Genomic DNA, 18,900 nt, shown 5'->3' on the forward strand with positions numbered 1-18,900 from the left:
TGGGCACAGATGTCAAGGGTTGAAGCCCACGTCTAAAACTGAAACGGATACCCTACTGTCCAAAAGTTCTGTAAAAGTTACCTGTTATCTCTTGGTACATGGGATATTAGAGTTTTATTTTATTTACTTGTTATTGGATTTTCTGGTTCTTTCTTAAATTTTTTTTTAGTAAAAACCAAAACAAAACCCTGTAGAACTTTGGTAATTTGAAAATATTAAAGATGGAAATTTAGGGAAGATTTTTCTTTACTGTTTGAAGAGAACCAACTGCAACTAAAATAATAGACTTAAATTTAACTAATATAAGAACCTTGTTGTTTGAGGTACTTTTGTTTAATACCAGACATACATAAGTTGTTTTAACAAGTTAAATACATGTATTTCAGTATTGACTTAAATATTTGGAAATTGTAGCTTACTAATAAAAACAAAAGTTTACAATATTAAGTTGAACGTTGTGACTGGCCTCTTTCACTCAGTAGAAGATTTTCAAAGTTCACCTGTGTTGTAGCCTATCGTGCCTTTTTATGGCGGAAGAATATTCCATCGTGTGAATATACCGTAGGTAGACACATTTGTCTGTCCATTTGTCAGTTGGTGGACATTTGTATTTACCTTTTGGCTGTTATGAATACCGATGTTATAAACAATCACATACAGGTTTTTATGTGGACGTATGTTTCATTTCTCTGTGGCGTATTCTTCGGAGTGGAATTGCTGGGTCACATGGTAACTACATTTAACGTTTTGAGGAACTGTCAGACTTTTCTAAGTGTCTGCCTGATTAGTCAATATTTTTTGCAATGCCATTGAACTGTAGTCTTAAATGTCAGAGGGAAGATGAGAGAGGGGATCTGTTTCTCACTCGTGTTTTCACTGGGTATTAATTGAGCACTTAGGGAATATAAGTTTTGATTTAATTAAATTGGGCATGCACTGATCAAATTCCTATTGTGCGTGAAGTGTTTGTGTTTGGCCTTGTTAGTGACTTTGAGTGTTTTTGTAGCCTTTGGGAACTCATGGTCCAATGTATGCGTGCAGATGGTCACTTGGGATTACACACCTTGGGCCACTCTGCTGCTGAGTTCGGCAATAGCGGTGGGAGTGGTCTGTAAAGTGCAAGCTCTTCCTGTCTGTCTTGGGTACTGTGCATCAGGAAGTGAAGGCTTGTAAATATTTCCCTTAGATTTGTAGGGTTTCAGTGCATGCCCTCCTTTCAAAGCCATCTACAGCAGACCTCAGTGGTCCTATTTTCTTGTATCTTGGTCTTAAGGGGGTTGGTATGTTTATAAGGAGCGTTCACATTTAGGGATTGCACCATTCAGGTTCTCGGGAAGGAAGATTTCAAGCCAAGAAGGGGTGAGGCAGTTGTTCCCTGATGCAGGAGTGGGAAAATCTGCAGCAGAGCCGGAAAGACGGAGAGCACGGGTCAGCAGGCGTGTTCCGGGCCGGGCCAGGTGGTGCGGAGCTCAGACTTTGTGGGCCAGGCGGCCCCTGCTGCAGCTGCTGCTTAGCTCTGCCGTGGTAGGGCGAAAGCAGCGTGGACCATACCTGAGCGAGCGAATATGGCTGAGTGCCAGTAAGACTTTATTTACAGACTGATATCAGGTGTTTATGGCCCTAACCTAGAGGATCACAACTGTTTTCTTTCCACCTCTCCTAACTGTGGCCTTTTGAGTTGGAGGTGAGGCTCCAAGAGGCCCACACGGGGCCATGACATGGTTAAGACAGAACCCAAACTGTGGTCACTTTAGCAAAAGCACTGCAGATATTGGAGGAGTCGCGCTTTTACACGAGGAAGTTATCTAACTACCCAAACTCGGGTTCTCACCCCAGGGGAATCCCCCCTTCCAGAGGCTACTCGGGAATGCTGGAGACATTCCTGCTGTCACAGCTGGGGCAGGGATACTGCCACAGGGATACTGCGGGGCACAGGACAGCCCCCCATCCCAGGAGGAGACTGGGGAGCCCTGCTCGCTGCTGCCGCTGCCAGGCTGTCCTTCCGTGCTGTCAGTGTCAGCAGCCGTGCGGCTGTGGAATTTTAAGCTACTGAGCACTTAATTACAAAACTTAAGCTCCTGTGTTTGCCGACATAAACATGAGGATGCTGGGACTCCCATCTAATATTTGAGTTCATGGTGCTTTCAGTTTTTTTCCTTTTTAAAAGAGTCCTTTGTGATTCATTTAAATGGAAGCATCAAAAGCAGATATAACACCAAGATTTATAGGCGATCCAGGCCATCTTAGGGGTTGAGGCACCGCCTGCCTTTATGTCTGCAGAGAAAGCCACAGGATTTATTTTTCACAACTGTGCAGGTCACGTCGAATGAATAGGTGGCCCCACTTATGACGCCACCTACCGCAGGAAAGGGATGCGTCCTGGACAAAATCAGATGCTTCGTATTTAGGTGGAAAATCACAGTGTTGTAGAAGTTTCATAGCCAGACTGTGTATTCCTGAAATTGGGTTGAAAGCCCAGTGCATATTATGTAAAATCTGTGTTCACTCTCTCTGCCTGCAAGATAACTACAATCTGCAGGTTAATTTCTGGCTAGAAAATAGGTCATAATTGATCTAGACATCAGAAGTGTTAGCTTAAAAAAACCAAAGTTGTTAGTAAAACAGGACAGACTCCTCTTGTGCGGAAGCAGAAGCTGTCAGTGTCTCTCTACGCAGTCTGCGTTGAAATCTGGGTACGTGAACTGGCATTTAACTGTGGAGAGGGGAGAGTATTACAGGAAATCATGCAGGTCTGCTTGTGTGCATTGCTTGGCTCATGTGATGTGGACTTTCCTAGGAGTGGTTTGCTGTTGCTAGGTTGAGCATTTTCAAGGGGGCTTCCTTTGGAGCCTGCCTCCCGGATGCCTTCCCTGTCCCTACAGCATCTGCGGTTGACGTGCAGGTGGGGTTTGGATGGAAGCTCCAGCCAGGCTTTAATTAGTCCAGAAGCGGGGTGAGGGACAGACAGGATCCTTCTGAGTGTCTCACTGTGGGGTGGTTTTATTCCGTAGAGAGCGGCATTCTGTTTCTAACACAGCCTCTCCTCCACTCGCCCAACCCTGGAGCCTCATCTCCTACTTGGTCATTCTCATACTGATCATTTCAGAAGACATTGCCAGGTTTTAATCATATTTTAATAAATATGAAGTCAGTTCATGTTCACTGGAGGAAATATGCAAACTGTAGAAAAGCACACAGAGAGACACAGATATAAATCCAGCGTAATCCCACACCTGGAGAGAGGTGCAAGTGCGTTTTGGAGGGCATCTTCCATTTGTATGTGTGTGTGCACGTGTGTGTGTGTGTGTGTGTGTGTGTACAACAGCATAATCCCACACCTGGAGACAGGTGCAAGTGCATTGTGGAGGGCATCATCCATTTGTATGTGTGTGTGCACGTGTGTGTGTACAACAGCATAATCCCACACCTGGAGACAGGTGCAAGTGCATTTTGGAGGGCATCTTCCGTTTGTTGTGCGTGTGTGTGTGTGTGTGTGTGTGTTTGTGTATGTCTGTGTCTGTGTACAACAACATAATCCCACACCTGGAGGCAAGTGCCAGTACATTTTAGAGGGCATCTTCCATTTGTGTGGGTGTGCGTGTGTGCATGTGTACAACAGCATAATGCCACACCTGGAGACAGGTGCAAGTGCATTTTGGAGGGCGTCTTCCATTTGTGCATGTGTGTGCATGTGTACAAAACAAAGCTTTGCATCGTGCATATTCCACAGTGCTTTATGGAAACCTGCTTTTTCCATACAGTCTATGTCATAGACGTTTTCCTTGGTCATGAAATGCTGTTTTAATGACTGTGTCTTATTCAACGTGTTTATTGTCATATTTAAATGGAGGTGCTGCCAGGCATTTAAATTCTGGTAAAAAAAAGTAGTTGTTTGATTATATTCACCATTGTGGACCATTTAACTCCAGGTAAATATAATGGTAAAGTTAATGAGAACTGTTTTCTTATTATAAAATAATATATATATGCTTATTGCTGAATGAAGATAAGTATCTGAAAGAAAACATAAAATGTTTTCGTGTATTTCTCCCTGAGCTTTTCCTATCTATATATTTTCCCACAAGTGGGGTCACACTATTAACCAGGTTGGCCTTCTTTTCAGTTTTGTGGTTGCCCCCATGCAATTTGGGGTGCTTCCAGAAACATCTTTCCATTACGTAGCTTCAAAAACTTTAACTCACACCGTCAGAGCACAGTGTTTAACGTCAGGCAACTTAACTTTAAATCCTGGCTCCTCTGGGATTTAAGTTGGTTATCTTCTCTGAGGCTTCATTTCTTAACCTCTAAAAGGGTAATTGTAGCAGTAATGGTCATATTTTCTCTCAGAATGATCATGTGTGAGGTCAGTCACATCAAGCCTTCAGCACATATGCCTCATACCTAGCTAGCTTGCAATACATACAGTATATTGCTTTCTAAAATCATTTTATTAATAACGGTGGCCTGGTACTGCCCACGTGTTTCACACAGTTTACTTAATCACGCTGTCGTTGGGCGGTGAGATGTTTCCAGAGCTGCATGGTGGCTTCTTCACAGTTACGCAGGAGGAAAACGTGCCACATGGTATAACAAGCCTGTGTCATCCCCCGGATAAGCAGTTTTAGAAAAGGTGCATTAGGATTTATATGTAGGTGTTTAGAATATACACATTAAAAATTTCATCTTCGACTGGCTACTGGTTGTGAAATGAAAATGAACTCGGGTTACGTCTGGATAGAGAAAAACATCGTGCTGGAAGCAAGCGGGGAGCGAAGGCCACACTGCCTCCACGTGGGCAGGGAACTCGGTCGTTTCCATGGAGACATGCAGAGACAGAAGTGCCCTGTGGATGATGAGGTCATTTTGAGCAGCTTTTCCGGCCGCCCTGGCTCTGGGTCCGGCGTCCAGCCTGCGTGGAGACGAGGCGGAGGCCTGGGCCTCGCACAGACCAGCACTTCCAGCAACGGGCTCTTCGGTGTAGACGCCAACAGGGTGTTAGCAGGACTGAGACTCACTTTCTCAGGTCCCGTTGGAAACAAAGGGCTGCTTTAGAAAACCTTAAAAGATCTTTTCAGAATGGAGCAAATGGTTGAAAGAGAAACCTTGCCCTCAAATGATGTCAGAGTAGCTCCATATATCGCCCTTGTAAAATGTGAGCGCTCCCTTCCATCAGCGTGTGCTCAGCTCGCCATTTCAGAGCAAGGTGGTCCTCCCTTGGCAGGAAACGAGCTTGCCCCTTCTGTCCTTTGCTGCCAGCGCCAGCTCTCCAGCGGGGCCTCCTGTGATGCTACTTTTTAAAATAATGAAATAGCAATTCAGATTTTGTTGTTTGGGGACAATCCTCTGCCTTCCCAGAGAACAATGGCATATTAAATGCTGTGAGTACGTACAAAATAAACTGAAACTCTTAAACAGCATTTCTCTTGGGACTGAATTTTGAACTGTTTTGTGAAGGGAACTGCAAATTAATAGAAGCTTTTACCACCTTGACATTAAGACTTAAAAAGAAGAAATACTATAAATAATTTTCCCCCTGGTTCCTTGACGACTCTAACCCCAAATTATTACTTATGTTGAATTACTTACCTTTAGCAAAGAAACTCCAGAAATGTCATCAGCCTGTGCTAGTTTTTTCTCCTTTCTCTTCTTTAAGCAGCAGAGTGAGAGAAGTTGTGGCTTTAACTCACAGTGGAAGGCGGCCGTTTCCTTTTTGCGCAATCACAACTCCAAAGACCTCACCTCAACCTAATTGGAGGTGTCTTTAATCAAAACTGGGTCAGGCAAGAAAATAAACACAATTGCTCTAATTAAGAGCTCCCCCTCTCCTCCCCCCTTCTGTTCAGGGCCAAGGAGGATCAGTGAATGCCACAAAAACTCTCCTTTATTTTAGAGCTGGGGAAGTTGGAAAACATCCGCAGGAGTGCTCAGAACTCGAAGGCTGGGAGCGGGTGCCGTTCCGGATACGGGAGAGGTGTCGAGACGCGAGTTGGGTCTCCAACGATACCTACTAGAAGAAAGAACGCCCCAACACGGGCCTCTGGTGACAGTTCTTTCTTTCGTGGGCTTTGGAAGTGCCGCCTGGCCTGGTTGACAATCACCGATGAGCTCTTACGAGGAAAGGGGCCCTGAGCCATCATGGGGCGAGGGTGCACTGTTTCCCTGACCCACTCCTGATGCCCTCTCAGGTCGCTCCAGGGGAGTCTGGGAGTTGGCTGAGTAGGATTCCTAGCTGTACGTCGTGCATGTTTACTGTGCGATGGGCCCTGCTCCGAGGATGTGTGTAAAAACACTGAATCCTCACAACCTCCCCTGGATATGGGGTTTTATCCTCAATTGCGAGAAGAGGAAACTGAGCCGCAGCGTTCACCCTCCACCCCCACATCTGGATGGAGCCCAGTTAGAAACCAGGCCATCTGGCTCTGCCGTAACTAGCGTGGGCATTCCAAGCTCCCTGCGATTTGTCCGCAGACGTCGTTCTTGGTGGAGAGGACAAAGGCAGACTTCACAGATGTCGACGGTGCTTTGCTTTGAACCTCACTGCACAGGTGGTTTTCAAGGGGTTCATGTGGCACATCATTCAAAGTCAAAAATAATGTTTATAAAGCAGCCCTCCCACCCCACAACACACACACACACACACACACACACACACACACACACACACACACGCACACACAGCTACCGGGCTGCTTTCTTCTTTGTCTAACTTCTTTCCTCCAAAATCATGAGTCTTATCTCCATCAGTCAAGAATTTAGTTTCTCTTCATAGCAGCACAATTGACAGTTACAAAGATGTGGAAACAACCCAAGTGCCCATCAATACATGAGTGGAGGCCAGGCACGGTGGCTCACGCCTGTAATCCTAGCACTCTGGCAGGCCAAGGTGGGAGGATCGCTTGAGCTCAGGAGTTCAAGACCAGCCTGAGCAAGAGTGAGACCCCATCTCTGCTAAAAATAGAAAGAAATTAGCTGGACAACTAAAAATACATAGAAAAAATTAGCCGGGCATGGTGATGCATGGCTGTAGTCCTGGCTACTCGGGAGGCTGAGGCAGAAGGATCGCTTGAGCCCAGGAGTTTGAGGTTGCTGTGAGCTAGGCTGACACCACAGCACTCTAGCCCAGGCAACAGAGTGAGACTCTGTCTCAAAAAAAAAAAAAAAAAAAAAAAAAAATCCATGAGTGGATTAATAAAATGTGGTATACGTACACCATGGAGTTGTACTCAGCCAGAAAAAACAATGGTGATCTAGCACCTCTTGTATTATCCTGGATGGAGCTGGAGCCCATTCTACTAAGTGAAGCATCCCAAGAATGGAAAAACAAGCACCACATGTACTCACCATCAAATTGGAACTAATCGATCAACAATTATGTGCACATGTAGTAGTAACATTCATGGGGTGGGCAGCTAGGAGGAGGAGGGGATGGGTATTTCCATACCTAATGGGTGCGATGTGCACACTGCCTGTGGGATGGGCATACTTGTAGCTCTGACTTGGGTGGTGCAAAGGCAATTTATGTGACCAAAGTGTTTGTATCACCACAATGTTCTGAAATAAAAAATAAAATAAAGAATTTAGTTTCTCTTTCCTCTAAAACTTCCCTCCTCTTCCATGAAGGAAGGTGCTTATGGAGTAGCCTTAGGTAGCCTCAGGAAATGGCCCCCAGACAGGACATGCATTCAGTGCTGTCACTCAACCTGGAACTTTGTGCACAGTGGGAAGGCCTGTCTCTGAGAGTTGTGCTGAACTTTGGGTACCACTGTGATACACATATTTGCATAAAATAAGCCAACCAAGCCCTGGGGGAGGGTGTCCTTAATTTCACATCTTTCTGTGAAATTTATTTCTGGTCTTAGAAAAAAGAGGGTAGGTAATTTGTATTTCCCAGCCTCATGTTTGAGTGAGGTGTGTCTAGAACAGTACTTGTCGCACAGGAATATTGGCCAATTCACTCACTTAAAAAAAAAAAGTAATTGGCAAACTTAACTCCACGCTCTAGTTCAGTGAGTTTTTGGGCAAAATTCTTTAGCTAGAGGTTAAGATGCTGAAGATTTGGTTTTTATCTATGTAATGAATCATGGGATGTCAGGGCCGGAAGGGAATGGTCAGATCAGGTGACCCAAGGAAAGGTAAGCACAGTTATTTCCATATTTGTGTAATAGATGCCTCAGAATTAATTTCAGAAGTCCTTATTTAGCATCTTTCAAAAATGTGCATGTAGGCTCTTGGTAATGACCACACGGTGCATTTGTTCCAGGATTTGTAGCTGCAAGCTATTTTTCAAGTCCATTCTTTTTGGCCTTCCTAGTAACCCTGTGTAGCAACTGCCCTTCCATTAGTTGGTCATCAGAAGTTGATGATGTAAAACCAGAGGTTTCCAGCTTTGCAGGATATAGAGAGAAACTAAAACTCTAAAATTTGTCATCGGAGCCAAGTTGTCACCATTACTACAGCACGCATCATCACCAAAGTGTGCTTAGAGCTATGACATTTTGTTAGATAATACTTTTTGTTGTTTTCCTTAACTAATTTTTTTTCATTAGGTTATGCTCTGATTTCATGGGTTCTTATTTAGTCTGTAATCTTTTCTTCTTCTTCTTTTTTTTTTTTTGAGACAGAGTGTCACTCTGTTGCCTGGGCTAGAGTGCCGTAGCGTCAGCCTAGCTCACAGCAACCTCAAACTCCTGGGCTCGAGCGATCCTCCTGCCTCAGCCTCCCAAGTAGCTGGAACTACAGGCATGCACCACCATGCCTGGCTAATTTTTTTCTATATATATTTTAGCTGTCCCTATAATTTCTTTCTATTTTTAGTAGAGATGGGGTCTCGCTCTTGCTTATGCTGGTCTCGAACTCCTGAGCTCAAACGATCCACCCACCTCAGCCTCCCAGAGGGCTAGGATTACAGGGATGAGCCACCGGGCCAGCCTCTGTAATATTTTCTTCTTTTTCTTTTTCTTTTTTGAGACAGAGTCTCACTGTGATGCCTGGGCTGGAGTGCCATGGCATCACCCTAGCTCACAGCATACTTTCTTCTTAATGCTGTCTTATGAGTGCACTGCCCAGAGTTCAAGCACAAATCTCAGGGCAGATTTGTATTTTGACTGTCAAATTTTCTTTGCTGTCTGTGCAAAAGTACAGAAATGTCACCAAATTAAGCAAAGAAGATAAGCGTTTTTGAGGGGCAAATTTCTGACCACTGTAAAATAAAACCCTGTTGAGAGTGCAGAGTGAGAAGTGCAGTGACCTTCTCAGGCAGCTGTAGTACCTGCTGCTGCATCGCAAACCCTTGCAAATCTAGCTGCCTGGAACAACACAGTTAGGCCCCGCTGTTTCTGTGGGTTAGCAGTTGGGGTGCAAGCCGGGCTGCCTTCTCATTTGAAGCTTGGGGGTTTCCTTCCAAGTTCAGATTGTTGGCAGGATTCGGTTCCTGTGGTTGTAGGACTGAGGCCCTCGGCTTCCCGCAGGCTGCCTGCCAGTCCCCGGACAGATCACGTGATGGCGGTTTGTGTTTCACGGCCAGCGGAAGGTCTCTCCTTCCAGTCTGCGAAGACAGAGTCTTGTAGGATGCGACATACATCTGGTCAGCCTTGCCGTATGATGTAACCTAACCTAGGAAAGTGCACCCCATCTCCTCCGACATACTATGTGGGGCACAAGCGAGTCACAGGTCGCGCCCGTACTCAAGGGGAGGGGATTATACCAGGGCAGGACTTGTTTGGCTCAGGTGTGTCCCTGACAGCAACCTTTAGTTGGAGTGCTCTCGTTAAATGTAAGTTCCAACTTGAATGCACACTTTGCCCTTTTGTCTTTTGCTAAACAAACACAAACTTAATCCTCATTCAACAATAAAAGTTTTGCTGCCCATAAAGATACCTGAAGACGTGTGACATGGACACCGAGACAGCTCCCAAACCGCCTACATGTATCTAGGTTTGGTGACATAATTGAAATAAGTCGTGGTGGCCTTTGTAGGCCACCGCTGTTTGGAGGGAACAGCTCTTACTGACGTGTAAATTGTGGTTTATCCGTGTGCAAGGGTTCCATTGCTCGATGGTTCTCTCCGGGCTGCTTTGTTCTCGTGTCTAACTAGGATGGTTTTGAGGAAAACCACACTTCCTGGCTGCCCTGGACACAAGGCCCCTGCGATGTTCACAGGCCCCAGCCCACCGCCTCGGGTCTCCACCTGCCTCCTGGCGCCGGAGGTCTCAGCCAGACTGATGGCATCCAGGGACTCAGCTACCCATGGGTGCTCCTGCTCAGGCCGCGTGCACCCGTAGGGGGGCTGACCACACAGCTCATCACTTAAACTTCCAACCGTTTAAACTTCTGTGAGTGAAAGGTGTTGCGAGCAACCGTTTCTCCAGGACCTTGTGGTTACTACTCTTCCCAGGGGTGTGGACAAGTGAACATGACTCATTCTGCCCTATCTCTCTGCAGAGGGCTTCCCGTCTAATCCGGCCGCTCCTGCCCGAGCGGGCACCAGGGCTCTGTCCACGCCGGTCTCAAGTGCACTGTGGGTCGTGCACGGGCTTGGCGCAGTACAGAGCCCGTCGTCGTTTCCATGCTCCGTTGCCCTGGATTTGGCTTCACTGGTGTGGTTTATACCCCGCTCTACCCCAATCTTATAAAATAAGCCAACTCTTCTTTTTCTGGAAAATACTTTGCCTGGGTGTGTGTGTGTGTGTGTGTGTGTGTGTATAATTAAGAAATGCTTATATAGTCGCAGAGTTATAAAAACAGAACACAAATCAGATATTAATTACCGTCATGTGTCAGCGTAGGTATTATTTTCTTCAATCGTTTCAAAAAGGGTGCAGCAAAAAAAATAAATAAAGGCAACGTTCCAAACACTCTCTTTCTGCTTTTTTTCTAACAGAGGGTGGCTCCCGCTTCGTAAAGACCTCATCGCCGCGAGGTGAGGCTAAGATGAGCATAACCAGTGACGAGGTGAACTTTCTGGTTTATCGGTATCTCCAGGAGTCAGGTAAGGGGCTTGGTTTTCTGTCTTAAGAAATTCATCTCCAACACACTGAGAGCAGAATGATCAGCCACTGATGGAAAGTCAGGCCATGGAGTAGAAAGCACTACGGGCTTTCTCAGTAAGAGCGTCAGAGGGAGTAGAGAGGGCGCTGGGGCCGTCCCGTGTCCGGGGCGGAATGAGAGATTGTGTTCTTTCTCCCCTTGACACTTCTGTTCCCATGAAATCAGACTGAAATTAACGTGGAGAGCCAGTGTGGTGGGCATGGGCGTGCACAGTTTGATGCTCTTGTCCTCTGCCACGGCGAGGGCATTTATGGGCTGGGGTATGCACTTGAGCCTCGTAGATTTTGCAGTAGAGGTTTATGGAGCTTCCAAATTGCCTATCCAGCAAACGGGCCCTAGGCAATGTTCTCAGACTTAAGAACCATTCTAGTTTCTTCCGATATTTTTGATCATGCCCAAGACATTCCTTTATGGTAAGTAATTAAAAGGCCAAACACACGTGTTCTGTGTTGACAGCGTGGACCTGTGCTCAGCAGCTGCCACGCAAGGACAGCGTGGACGGAAGCCCAGAGCCCGAGGCCAGGGTCAGGCCTGGCTCTGTGACAGACCAGTGAGATTCCTCTGGCGAGTCTTTGGAGCTCTGAAGTGAAAATGGTTTTGAACTTTTAAAACTTAAAGATATTTAGCTTAAGACCTACAAAAATGGCATTAATGGGAAAAACATCCTGGTACCCACCTACCCATTCAACTTAAGGAGCAAACTGTTTCAAGGGGGACCCCCCCCCCGTGTCTGCCTCCCTGGTGGCATGTGCAGACCCTCTCCCCACCCCACGCCATGGCAACCACCCGCCTGGACTGGCTGTTTATCATCCACGTGCATTTGGTCCACACGATGTTTTCCCAAGTGATATAAAGTATAGGCGTATTAGTTTTATAGGGCTGCTGTAACACAGCACCACAGCTACGATGGCTTAAGAAGAAATACATTGTCTTGTAGTTCCTGAGGACAGAAGTCCAAGATCAAGGTGTCAGCTGGTTGGTTCCTCCTTAGGGTGAATCTGTTACGTGTGTCTCTTCTAGCTTCTGGTGGTTTCCTGGCAAGCTTTGGCATTCTGTGGCTCCCCACTCTCTGTGTCCAAACGTGTCCGTATTTCCCTGTTGTAAAGATGCACTCGTATTGGATTAGGGGCTCACCATACTCCAGTGTAACTTCATCTTAATCAATTACGTCTGCAGTGACCCTGTTTCCAAATAGAGTCACATTCTGAAGTGTACTGCTGGTTAGCACTTGAACATACGAATTTGGGACACAATTCAAACAGTAACAATTGGTTTGGGGCATATGTAAGCTTTGTGCCCTTGACACACACTGTATATATTCTGGAATGGCAGCCCCAATTCCTTGGCCCCACCTCCCAGAGACACACGTACTAGGTTTGAGGGAAAACGAGTTTAGGAGCCCCCGGGCCTCGGCCCTCTCAGAGCTGGCACGGAAGGGGAGGTGGAGGCAGCAGAGCCAGACAGAGTGGTTGAAGTTCTGATCCTTGAATAAGTCGTTTACCCCACCTGAGCCTCAGTTTCCCTGCCCAGGCAAAAGTGCTCAAGTCTGTTGGGTGCATAGCACCTTATGAATAAGCACCCTCCCCATCCGGGCCTGGAGCTGCCACTTGGGCTCCCAGCCAGCATTGCTCATGGAAACGCACATTCTTTCTGTATGTATGTTAGATCATTCGGATTAGCTGTTGCCAGGACACAGGATAAGGAACTGGCATAGAGAACAAAATATGTACTGTCTCGGCCCTGGAAATCAGGGAAGTAACACCCGCCGCTCTGATGCCCCAACCCTGGGCCCTTACGGGAACCGCCCACCGGGAGCGCAGGTATTTTCCCGCAGAGCAGGGCTTCCCAGAGATGCTTGCCTTGCCGGCCGAAATCCCTCACACCACACCCTGCTCCCCTGCTGACACTTAGCGTGGAATTCGAGATTCTTTCCACTTAACAAACGCCTCTGCCCAAGGGCACAAGAGCAGTCAGAGATAGTCAGAATGTGTGAGCAAAGCACAAACTGGAAGTGGCACTGGGTGTGGAAGACCAAGTTCTCTGTAACCTGCAGACAGAGCTGTGCTGGTGGCTGGTCCCCGGGGCCCTGGAGCGCAAGCTTTGCTGGCCTCTCGGAATAAACACAGAGCTCTCCACCCCTCCCCAGAAAGGTCGGCTTCCCGAGTTCCCGTGTTTGTTTACAAAGCTTCGTAACTAGGCAGCAGGGAGGGAGCGCTGGGACACAACAATGTATAGACGGTCACAAATGTCCATTTTGTGCAACATCTCGCCAGCTCCTTTCCCTAATTTGTCAGCGCCGTGGAAGTAACGTCCCATGGGCAGAGTTGGCGTTGAGAGAGAGAGCACTGTGTTTTCTTCAAGTCCGTGTGTGCTGTCGGGGGTACCCCAGAGGAATGTCTTCAAGGAAGAAGAGAGAGAAGGGGTGCCTCATGTTGAAGTGCTCATTCTGGGGTGGTTTTCCATGCTCATGTCAAGTCCTAACGTTTTGGGTAGGCCGCCATTTATGGAGCCTCCAGGTCCAAAGAGCATCTTCTCCTCAGCCTATTCCTGGCTCCCTTCCGTCTTAAAAAAAAGAGGAAAACATTTCCCTGATCATGCTTCCTCCTGCCTGTACTCTCGCTCCTTATGCACCAGCAAACTGAATACAATCAAGTTCTGCCTCCCGGGAAACGATTCTTTCCTCAACTCCTCCCCGCCGGGCTTTCTCCTCTGGAAGGAAGTGGCCAGTAAGTTCTGGGTGGCACTTCCTAATGCTCGTGCTTCAGCCATCGCTGCTCTGTGCCTGTGTCGGGCAGGAGGTGGGTGTGGGGAGGCCTGTCCGTCTCTCCATCCCCTCCACTGTCCCCTCTCTTCCTCCCAAGCCTGGTGTCCGAGGTGGCAGTTAGGATGCTTCAGGCCACAAGGAAGGGAATGCTTCAGCAGGGCACTGGCGGCCTTGGTGGCAGGAAGGTAGGGTGGGAGACGGCATGTCCTGGCAGTGTTATGAGGGTCTGGGACACATCTCTTCAGAGTTGGGAAGGAGCCTCAAAAATGGGTATGTCGTATTCTTCTGCCCCCCGCCCCCGCCAACAGGCAGAAGTCAGGTCATCTGGCTCTTACCAAACGGTATGTTTCCACCCAGTATGGAAGAGTAGATTTTCATCGTTCGCCTTGTGTCCAAAGCAAGGGCCTTGCCCATCAAGGGTACTCGATAGGTGGTATTGATTTGTGACATCTCACAGCAGCAGATTTGCGGCAGTCTGAAAGATGAGAATGGTTAGGAAGCAGGACTTTGGATTAAGCAGCAGGAAACGTGCATCCCCAGCCCTGGTGATAAATGGCGTCCTTTTCTGGGTGCATGAGTTCCAGTAGTCCAGCTTTGACGTTGGCCTCTGTCTTCTGGGGTCCACTGCATGGTCACTTGTGCAGTCTGGGCAGGTTTTAAGAAGCAGATGGTGGCAGCGTGCCTTTCCCGCAAGCTCACGTTACCATCCCAGGAAGAGGGAAGCAAGGGAGTGATCCCCGTCAATGCGTGCAGCCCGTGTGGTCTGGCGGGCAGCTCCCTGAATGCTGGGTGAACTGTGGGCTGTCTTCCCTGCTTGTTTCTAAATGCAGCAAGAAACGTGCAAGTCCATTTCCAACTCAGTATGGAAAGACAGAAAATTCAGCACGTGAATCCCGTAAACATACTAAGTATTTCCTCTGGGGCTTCATCCCAAAATCCAAATTATAAAGAAAATAAGTTCTCCCAGATCCACAGTTTTAGCATAAATCAAGTAGTTCACACAAACCTGAAAGGCGTTGTGAGGCGTGCAGTGGGACAGAACTGCAGATTCCAATTGCAGGTAGCTGGGCAGGAGCTGCCCACCAGATGGTGATCTAAAGTCCAGGGGAGGGGAGATATGTAGGAAAAGACTAGGTAGCCAGCTGTGAATGTAGCCCAGGTCCACTGAGTGACAGAGCTTCCTTGTTCGGGGACCTGCATAAAAATAGAAAACTCCGCAGCCTGGTCGGCCCTCCGGTGGATAAGGCCACGTGTCTGAGCAGGACAGAGGCCTTTCCGTTCAGACTTGCGGGTGACAGGATTCCCACAGGTCGGGCCCTGGGGCCGGCACAGCAGCTTTCTGTGCATTTGCTCACAGACACTGGCGTCAAAGTCACCGAAACCCAGTGGAGCCCTTTCCACTCCCAGCGTCGTGACTTACGTCAGCACACAGCACACCGCCAGGAACAGGCAGGCGAGGAATAGCAACCACGTGATAATGCGGCCGTGGTGACAATACCAGAGAAGAAGAAACACAAGTGAGAAATCGAGTTTCGCTAGTGTTTTGCCTGGCGCAGGGACATTGCCAGGTTCTGTGTCCCTGGCTGCTGTAATTGTAAACATTTTAGCTGCTAACAGGAGCTTGTCATTATGACAGATGGTGAAAATTCATCTGTTGTGGATGCTACATGGCCAGGATGATGAACTTCTTTCTTCACTGTGAAGACGTAAAGACCCTCAAGTGTGACTGAAAACTCCTTGTTCACTGCACTTACTTTCTGACTTGTCCTGATTTGCAGCTAAAAGCCCGATGTATTATGCACATTTATTGCCTCCATTATCCTCACCACACACTGGTTATTCAGAGCCTCACAGGTGGTTATGAAAAGTGAGCGTCTAAGGAAAAAAAAAAAACAGTGAACATCTGCTAGGCCGGTGCCATTTTCCTAAAGAGCCAGTTTGTACACACACGTGACTATCTAGGTAGAATTAAGCATGTCTCTTTACATAATGTATACATGGTTGCATGCTATATATCATCCTTGCTCCCAAGGGGGTCAGTTGATAGGGTCTGAATGTTTGGTGTCCCCCCAGATTTGTATGTTGGGGCCCTCAGCCCACACGTGGTGGTGTTGGGCGGGGATGAGGCCATGATGGTGCAGCCTCAGGGGTGGGATCAGTGTCCTTGAAAGAGGCCCAAGAGAGACCTCTTACCCCTCCACCATGTGAGGACACGGCCAGAAGTCGCCATCTGTGAGCCAGGACGCAAGTTTCCCCAGACACCGAGCGTGCTTGTGCCTCGAGCTCAGACCTCGGCCTCCAGAAGCGCGAGGAACAAATGCCTGTCATGTAGGAGCCGCCCGGGGCCGTGGTCATTTGTTACAGTAGCCCAGACAGATGACGATAATAGTGAGATATCGTGTCCACATGCCCGGACTTTCCAGGTTGTGAATGTAACTCAGGTGACACTGTCACGCGTTTTATGAATTTCCATGCCAAGAAAATCATGAACAAGACAGACTCCTCCACCGCGTGGTTCACTGTGCCACGGGGCTCCGCTGGTGCCGGCCCTGCAGGTGCCGTGGCAGAAGAGGAAGAGTGAGACTTTGGTGGCCTTTTCTTTCTGCAGCTGAGCCCCAGCACAGAGCTAAAGGGTTGTTTGTGCTCTGAGCACACAGCGAGGTTTTCTTTCCCCACAGATTACCTGGCAGGTCACCTGGCTAGTTCACAGTGGGTGAAGTGGCGTGGGTCCTTGTTAGGGTGGGGACAGGGACGAATGGGAAGGCTCCCTGATTTCCAAGGGGCCACCGTTGCCCTCTGGCACCTTCCACAGAAACATTAGGTGGTGAGGGTGACACGGTCCCCTCTGACACAGCCACAGGTGACTTGGGGCCTGTGTAGAGGGACGAGTCACAGCTCATGCTCTGCGAAATGGAGTGCTGTTTAAATCCAGCCAGTCTGCACGCAAGAGGGTTCCTGGGAGCTTCAGTCCGTCCCTGGATCCGTGTGTTCCTCAGCGCTTTGTGCCCAGTGGGCTCTGAGCAGGGGCTGTCAGTCACTCGGGACAGTGCCGTAGCTGCCCTCACCTCCTGCCGGCCTCGAGCTAGTCGTGCTGCAGATCCTGCCTGGCCGGACACTGCCCTCATCCGCTCACGTCGGGGAGCTGTTGTGTCGGGAGGGTGGGTTGCAGAGGACCAAACGGAAAGACGTGCTCCCACCTTCCAAGGTCGACCTCACTCTTTAGGGAGCAGTACCATGTCTTTTAACAAAATCTGAAGGGAAGCAACCCAGATGTCTGTCGACGGATGAACAGATAAAATGTGTTCTACCTATACAGTGCAATGTTACTCAGTGTTAAAAAGGAAGGAAATTCTAACACAAGCCACACCATAGGTAAACCTCGAAGACATTATGCCAAGTGAAATAAGCCAGTCCACTTACAAGAAGTACGTAGAAGCTGGGCGCGGTGGCTCACACCTGTAATCCTAGCACTCTGGGAGGCCAACGTGAGAGGATCGCTTGAGCTCAGGAGTTCGAGACCAGCCTGAGCAAGAGACCCCATGTCTACTAAAAACAGAAAAAATTAGCTGGGTGTGGTGGTGCATGCCTGTAGTCCCAGCTACATGGGAGGCTGAAGCAAAAGGATCAATTGCTTGACCCGAGAAGTTTGAGGTGGCTATGAGCTTGATCTTTAAAAAAAAAAAAGAACCATTAAAAAAATAAAAGAAAAGAAGTATGTAGAGGAGTCTCATTGCTAGAGACAGACAGTGGAGTGGTGGCTGCCAGGGGCTAAGGGAGGAAGGGATGAGGAGTTGCTGTTTAATGGGGACAGAATTTCAGTTTTGCAGGATGAATAAAGTCATGGAGATGGATGGTGGTGATGGTTGCACAATAATGTGAATGTACTTAATGCCACTGAACTGTGCACTGAAAAATGGTGAAGGTGGTAATTTTATGCTTTGTCTATTTTGACACAGTGTTAAGGTGAGAAGGTTGGTGTGTGGATTGTTCCAAGAGTTTGGAAAGTTAGTCTCAAAAGGAAGAGAAGGAATCACTTGAATTCCACAATGTAACATTATTACATTATAAGGAGTTTTCCAAAGACCTGCTCAGTGTTTGGGGCAAGTCCTTGGCACATACTGTATCCTTACGTGTCTGATGAAAACTGGTAATTAAAAAAAAAAAGCCACTTTATCCATAATAGCAGTGTTCTGGAAACACTGCCAGTGTCCTTCAGTGGGTGATCGGTTAAGCACCTCGTGGTACTGCTCAGCAGTCGGGGGGGAGCGCGCTACCGACACCGCAGCCAGCTGGGTGCCCCCCGCCCCGGAGAAAAGTGCTGGGTAGGACAAGCCCACGTCCAGAGATCGCACACTGTGTGTTTCTGTTTATGTCACAACTGCAGAGATGCAGACCACCAGGTCATTGGGCTCCAGGGCTCAGGAGTGGGGCGGGAGCTGACTGCAGAGGGTGGGTCTGGGGGAGTTCTGTGCTGACGGAAGAGCAGGGTACCTTGACTGCGCATGCGTAGATGGAGCGCGTAGGATGGAACCGTGTAGCGCGCGCCGCACGCACGCGCGCGCACGCGCACGCACGCACACGCACGCACACGCACACACACGCGCGCACACACACACGCGCACACACACACGCACACACACACACACACACCCCCCCCCCCCCCCCCCCCCCCCCGAGTAAGGCTTGTCTCCTAGCGGATGGCCCCGTCCTGGTGCCGACATGGTGGTTTCAGTGCTGTGCTACAGCAACATAAGATGTCACCATCGGAGAGGGCAGGGTGAAGGGTACCAGGACTTCCCTAGTTTTGCGGCTTCCCCTGAGTCCATAGTAATTGCAAAATTATTCCTTTTTAAAAGACAAAACCGAAAACATAATTTTACGCTTCCGTTGTCGGCAGAGCTTTGCGTGTGAGAGAGAAAGGCGGCGGTCACTAACGCAAAGGCGGCTGCGACATTTTAATTAGGTTTTGCAGGTCGTTAGCCGCATTGCGGGCCTAGGTTTGGAGGGGGGTGTTCTTTTCTGTAATGGATTCAAGTAGCCGCCCTATGAACTGAGAAATAGGTGGCCGCACAAACCTCCTGAAACGTTTG

At 48.3% G+C, this 18,900-nt stretch overlaps 1 protein-coding gene across 2 annotated transcripts in view; it reads left to right on the plus strand.

Annotated features, from left to right (window-relative positions):
• Nucleotides 1–18,900, plus strand: part of LOC123629050 (F-box-like/WD repeat-containing protein TBL1X) — a 1,209,717-nt gene that overhangs the window by 48,814 nt on the left and 1,142,003 nt on the right. For both annotated transcript variants that reach the window (XM_045538982.1, XM_045538983.1), the window contains one exon: nt 10,880–10,987. In XM_045538982.1, coding sequence (XP_045394938.1) covers nt 10,930–10,987 — 58 coding nt within the window. In that variant the 5' untranslated portion in view covers nt 10,880–10,929. The remainder of the gene's footprint in view (nt 1–10,879; nt 10,988–18,900) is intronic.

The sequence above is a fragment of the Lemur catta genome, chromosome Y (genome assembly GCF_020740605.2).
Source record: "Lemur catta isolate mLemCat1 chromosome Y, mLemCat1.pri, whole genome shotgun sequence".
NCBI lineage: Eukaryota > Metazoa > Chordata > Mammalia > Primates > Lemuridae > Lemur > Lemur catta.